This window comes from Dendrobium catenatum, unplaced genomic scaffold, assembly GCF_001605985.2.
Source record: "Dendrobium catenatum unplaced genomic scaffold, ASM160598v2 fragScaff_scaffold_490, whole genome shotgun sequence".
Classification (NCBI taxonomy): Eukaryota; Viridiplantae; Streptophyta; class Magnoliopsida; order Asparagales; family Orchidaceae; genus Dendrobium; species Dendrobium catenatum.
Window position 1 is genome coordinate 893647 of NW_021318952.1, and position 6737 is coordinate 900383.

Consider the following 6737-nt stretch of genomic DNA (forward strand, 5'->3'; position numbering starts at 1 on the left):
TTGATCAGTAAATTGCATGGTGAGTTTGCGGTAAATTATGCAAAATTGAGCGCTAGTAAATTTGTTAGATCCGGTCCAGTGTACCGGCCCACCGGTCCACGCTGGACCGGCCGAGCACATGGAACGGTGGAAAATCTTCCGCCTGGGCCGGAGGCCATGCGAGCCGCTCGGCTTGCGGGAGCGTTTCAGGAGAAATTTGATGGAAGTTTATGAGGGAAATTGATTGTAGGAACATGTTTAGGGAATCCTTTTGATTGTATGCATTAAATAGTTGATTTGCGTAGGTTGCAGTATCTCAAAATTTGATTGTTAGACCGTCCACGCGGGACCGGCCGAGACATGAAATGCGGAAAATCTTCCGCCTGGCGGAGGCCGTGCGAGCCGCTCGGCTTGCGGGGCGTTTCAGGAAGGAAATTTAGGAAGTTATGGGGAATTGAGTGTAGGGACTGTTTAGGGAATTCCTTTTAATTTGTATGCATTAAATAGTTGATTTTGCTAGGGTTTGAGTATCTTGAAATTGACAGAAAATTTGAGATCTCTTATATTTAGGTTTTCTTTGGGCTCTAGCGCGGTCTAGAGATTTGGGAGAGATCGATCCCTCCTCTCGAATTGAGGATCAATTGTATCTTGCTATTTTATTCATCATCTAGGGGATACAATTTGTACTTTTGAGTTTTCCTACATTTCCTCTAATTGCCCACTGTTTTCTGCTGTTTTCCTGCTGTGGGCAGCCATTTGGCTGCTGTTTTGCTTCGCCGATTTGGGTTAGGTTTGCTTGCGAAACTCAAGTATTACTAGAGGTTACTTGCGAACTCAAGTATTTCCTATCAAATTGTATCAGAGGCCTCTTTTTTTGGGACCGTTGGGGCTGATTTCCTGAGATTTCAGCGGATTTTCTTGTTCGAAAGAAGATGCTTCGTTGAATCTTGAAACCGAATTTGGAGGAAGATTTTCACCTTCAAAATCAAATCACTCCATAATATAAAGGTTGGAGGGAAGCTCAACTGCAATGGAGGAAATGTTGAAAAACTACTTGAGGATGGAAAACCATCCGGGACAATCGGAAGTAAGAGAGACCCCGATGGCCATGGCATGGGGGAAACCGAACCCTTGCGGAGGAGGAAGAAATTTGGAGGTAGATCCTTAAGAGGAAAGAGAACGACATGCTTCCTCTATAGCCTCTTTCGATGAAGAGGTGAGTATGGGATATGACAAAGGGGTGCTGAATTCGAAAGAATTCAGCAATCCGATGGGGGGGATTTTGAAGGAAGAAGGGGAGGAACGTCATCGTCGAGGTGCCTGAATTTAAAGGTATTCAACGTCGAGGTGATGATGTTGAAGGAGAGAGTTGAGTATGAAGAGGGGTTCGAGTATAATCGTCGAGGGACGATCAAGGACAATTGAGCACTCACGATTGAAATTAAGGTGGGATGGGAAAGGGTGGTCTAAGGGGTGATGCAGGCTATCAAAGAGCCGATCACATACCTTAGATCATGGTTAGGCGACTACAGAGGTGGGGGAAGATTATCATTTTGTGGAACTACACAGGCTGGAGCGATCAGATTGGGTAAGAGGGAGGGGATGTTCCTCCTTCTGGGCAAGCCTTGGTTCGCAATACAGTAAGGTTTTTCAGTACCTCAAGGATGGCCAACCTCCACCAGGAACAGAAGCATATCTCCCTTTGAGGACAAGGCGGATTTTTGGAGGGAAGTATTGTTAGACCGGTCCAGTGGAACCGTCCAGCCAAGTCCACGCGGACGGCCGGAGAACATCCCTAAACAGTCCCTACATTCAAATTTCCCTCTCAAAACGCTCAAAAAAACTTCCTAAAACGCTCCCGCAAGCAAAGCGGCTCGCACGGCCTCCGCCCAGGCGGAAGATTTCCGCCATTTCATGTCTCGGCCGGTCCCGCGTGGACCGGTCTAACAATCAAATTTGAGATACTCAAACCCTAGCAAAATCAACTATTTAATGCATACAAATCAAAAGGAATTCCCTAAACAGTCCCTACAATCAATTTCCCTCATAAACTTCCTCAAATTTCCTTCCTGAAACGCTCCCGCAAGCCGAGCGGCTCGCATGGCCTCCGCCCAGGCGGAAGATTTCCACCGTTTCATGTCTCGGCCGGTCCTGCGTGGACCCGCTGGACCGGTACACTGGACCGGTCTAACAAATTACTAGGCTCAATTTTGCATAATTACCGACACACCATGCAATTTACTGATCAAAACTGCAATCATTCTTCATGGGGAATCATAATTAATTGTCGATCTCATATCTCTGCATCAATTTTGTGCTTTAAATCATACTCTCCATCGATACAAAATTTTACCTTTCATTCTCATCTTCTGTTTAATGACAGTCAACCCTACTCGTCGAAGGTGAATGATGCACCACAAAGCTAAGTTCCTCATGGAACCATGCCACGTAGTGCACAACACGATGCACGTCATTTTAAATATGGTGCAAATATAAAAGCATTTATATATATAGCAAACAATATTATTGATTTGAACCAATTTAAGCATACATATCCCACTAAATAGTAAAAATGACAACTTTAAATCATACATAAACTTACATCGATAGATTTGAGCATGGTTTAAATATAATTTAGTCTAAATCCTACCAAATAACAAAAATAAAAACTTTAAATCCAACAAAAACCTTTAAGATAATTTTTTTGATATTTTCTTAATTTGTTTTTAATTAATTAATAATTAATGTGTTTAATTAATTAATAATAATTGTGATATTAATATATAAACCTTAAAAAATTTAATTATAATTTAAAATTTAAAATTTATAACATGTGAATAAAATGATGCGCACTATTTGCGCCTTGCAGCATTGCCTATGCATGACGCAAATAGCGTCGTATGTGCACTGTGCCGCATCGTGTGCCATTTTACCTGCATTTTGCACCATTGACATGCATGAATAAGCCTCCCAAAACTCTTGATGAATCGCTTACATCCATCACTAAGACTTTACCTGATTTTATTGCCAATCGATTATTACAATTTAAACATTTATTTGAGCTCCCACAAGGCCTACCACCTCAACGTCCTATTGATCGCCTTATAAACCTTCCTCCACATCCTATTGACCACCGTATATACCTTCCTCCACTTTCCAAACCAGTCAATATTCATCCTTACCGATATCATCACTTTCAAAAAGTTGCAATGGAATAATTAGTTAAAGAAATGTTACAATCATGCATTATTCGTCATAGTAATAGCCCTTTCTCTAGTTCAGTTCTCTTGGTTAAGAAGCGTGATGGTACTTGGTGTTTCTGTGTCCATTATCGAGGCACTTAATTCCCTAACTATTAAAGATAAATTTCCAATCCGTACAGTGGAGAGTTATTGGACAAATTACATGATACAACCTTCTTTTCTAAGCTTGACCTCCACTCCAAAAATCAACAAGTTTGAATGCACCCAAAAGGCATCTATAAAACAACTTTCCACACACACAGACAGTCATTTTGAATTATTAATAATGTCTTTTTGGCCTTACAAATAGACCATATACTTTTCAGGCTTTCTTGAATTAAGGCTTCAGTTCTTATCTTTGTAAGTTCATCATAATTTTTTTGATGATATTCCCACCTATAATTCTACCCCATCTCTTCATTCAGATCATCTACAATTGCTTTTTCAATGCCTACATGATAATCATCTTTTTTAAAACTAACAAAATGTCAAATTTTTTCAAACTTCAATTGAATATCTTGGCCATATTATCACCGCTGGTAATATTAAAGCTAATCCAAAAAAAAAAAATTGAAGCCATGCTTAAATGGCCAATTCCATCTTTCTTAAAACATTTAAGATCCTTTTTTTGGGTTAACCGGCTACTACCAATGTTTTATTTACAACTATGCTTCCATACCTACCACATTCAACAGGAACATCTTTTCTATGGCAACCGACTATGCATTCCTGAAGGGTCCACGCGACTTGCAATCATCAGCAAATGCCACGAAGCCGGTATACCAGGCCATTTTGGAAGAGATAAAACTCTCATTTTGGTGAAGGAGCATTTCTACTGACCCCTGCTCGTGCAATATGTGAACCGATTCATTAAACAATGCAGGATTTGAAAACTAGTCAAAACTCAGGGTCAAAACCTCGGGTTGTATGCCCCTCTATCCAGTCTCGGAGGACCATGGATTGTTGTTAGCTTGGACTTCGTTCTTGGCCTACTTCGCACACAAAGGAACAATGACTCGATAATGGTGGTAGTTGATCGATTCTCGAAAATGGCCCACTTCGTACCATGTAATAAAACTCTAGATGCTACACATGTGGCTGATTTATATTTCAAAGAAGTCGTTCGTTTGCACGGCATCCCCAAAACTATTATGTCTGATCGCGACGTTAAGTTCTTAAGTCATTTTTGGAAGACATTGTGGGGTAAATTGGGAACCAAGCTACAATATAGCTCCATGGCTCATCCCCAAATCGATGGTTAGATAGAGACCGTCAATAGGAGTCTAGGAAACCTCCTTCGATGCTTTGAGGGAAAGAGTTTGAACTTCGAAGCAATGAGACCTCGTGCTACCTCAAATCAAGTTTGCTTTTAATCGATCTACAAATCATGCCACAAACAAGAGCCCTTTCTAGGTAGTGTATAACAGTAACCCCTGAATGCCAATTGATTTGATGCCTCAAGTTCCCATGTCTAGCTACAGTGTTGACGGTGAACTTTGTAGCAAGGAAATACAACAGTTACATAAACTTGCGGAAAATGATTCCCAAACACAATAGAAAGTATCAAGATGTCGCCAACAAATCATGGAAAGCAATGCAGTTCCAAGAGGACAATATGGTATGGATCCGTCTAAGCAAAGACAAATTTCGCAATGTTACCTTCGACAAACTCAAGCCCAAAGCTAACGGTCCTACACGCATCGTCAAAAAAATAAGCGATATTGCGTACCATATTGACTTACCTGGAAGCTACAATGTATCATCTACGTTTAATGTCGCTGACCTATCGCCTTATTACGAACCTGAAGTTCCTCCAACCCCGGTAGACTAATGCCGGAGCTATATGGCTAGCAACGGAAAATTCATTTCTTCCTCAGCTTTAACTTCAATTTGTAATGAGACTTCTTGTATCGGGTTTAGTTGCTATCTTTGTAGCCCATTAAGTAACTAAATGGTGTAGTTTTAAATGGGGTTAATATTTTGTTGAAATAATAAGAAAGATAGTTTGAGAATAACTCTTGCTATCATTTTTGTATCAAAACCGATGGCAGGTGGTGGTTCGCGATCTTGGTGGTGGTGCTCCATTCTGTGAAGTCGTCGGCGACTCGTTGAGGTAGTCCGGAGTCACCTACTTTCTCAAAATCCAAAGAGAGGCCTGGTGTTCATATAAGACAGAGTAGATTCTAGTTCATGTCACCAAAAGCCACTGCCTTAATCCATGTGCATGCCATTATGCTTCTTCACCTCCAAATAGAGAGAACTCGTAATTCATACTCCATAAATATCAGTAGCCCCTCTTGCATTTGGAAATATATGGCTATATATTCCAAATTTGCCTTCTAAATCTGTTTCTAAAATTTCTTCTCCTTATTAAGCAACATGTTAGGTTTTTCTCAAGCGCCTTTCTGGCTGTCTCAAGCATCAACTGCCGACCAAAGAAGCTAGAATCATGGGACACTGATTTAACTTAAAGGAACAAATAAATTCTATTTTAGATAACGAATCAGAAGTCAGTTATGTAAATTAACACGCTCATAATCCATCTGTAATAAGCCTTTAGTAGAAGCAAGCATAGTAGCTTTGCACTTATTTAGCTGGCTACCATAGAAAAAACCAAGTATCACGGATTGGATTGTAGTCGTGAAAAGTGTTGATCGGTAAAAGTGCACCAAATTGCTCAGCTACAATTGGTAAGATGTTGCCGAAGAAAAAAAATAACAATTATTACTAAATTCCTATCAATTAAGTATAGAAAACTTATCCAAGAGCGTTAAGAAGAATTCCCAAATTAAAATATGCAGAAATACCTCGAGAAACGCTTTTAGAAGCCATAAAAAAGCCAGCATCAACACCCCATTTACCGTAAATCGCACCTTCAACGAATCACAGCCAATCAAATTAGAAAAAACTACAAAAAACCCCCTTGAAATAAAAAAAAAAAGAACAAATCTTTCAAAAAAATAATGAAGAAAACAAGGGGTTTCCAAGCGAGCCAAACCAATTTGGTGGAAATTGAAGGGGGCAAGACTGATCGAACGGCCCTTCGAGCTTGCCGGGATATTTTCCTGAACGTGTTCTGCAACAATCGGGCGAAAAGGTCCAAGCTCCTGTCATCGTCCTCCTCTTCATCATCGTCGTCGTCAAGATCACAACCGTCCTCCGAACCGCCGAAGTCGCCTACCCAAGCGCGAGGGTCCGGCACAACTACCACCGCTTCCTGCACTAATCGATTTGTCCTAATTCCATGAACTTATAGTTAGAGAGTTTGATCGAACACGTTGAGATGGAGGGAAAAGAAGTACCTTGGAGTAGTTAGGGTATTTTCTGGAAGCACGAAGAGGAAATGAGAATCGAGAGGGGATGGGGATTGAAAGAAGAGAGAGGAGGAGATAGTGATCTTTAGGGGCTTTAGAGAGATGGGTTCGGAGTCGCGGAGGGGACAGAAAGAAGGATAAAGACGAAGTAGCCATGGATAGAACTTGTGGCGGGGGCTTAAGGGGTAAAGACTTGGTGAGT

General features: G+C 40.8%; 1 protein-coding gene across 1 annotated transcript in view; it reads right to left on the bottom strand.

The window, feature by feature from the left end:
• The window catches only part of LOC110114238 (protein SHORT HYPOCOTYL IN WHITE LIGHT 1), an 11215-nt gene extending 4478 nt beyond the window's left edge, over positions 1 to 6737 (bottom strand). Inside the window, exons 1-3 of the mRNA XM_020847049.2 lie at positions 6524 to 6737; positions 6220 to 6438; positions 6029 to 6094 (exon numbers count right to left, since the gene is read on the bottom strand). Coding sequence (XP_020702708.1) covers positions 6029 to 6094; positions 6220 to 6438; positions 6524 to 6691 — 453 coding nt within the window. The 5' untranslated portion in view covers positions 6692 to 6737. The remainder of the gene's footprint in view (positions 1 to 6028; positions 6095 to 6219; positions 6439 to 6523) is intronic.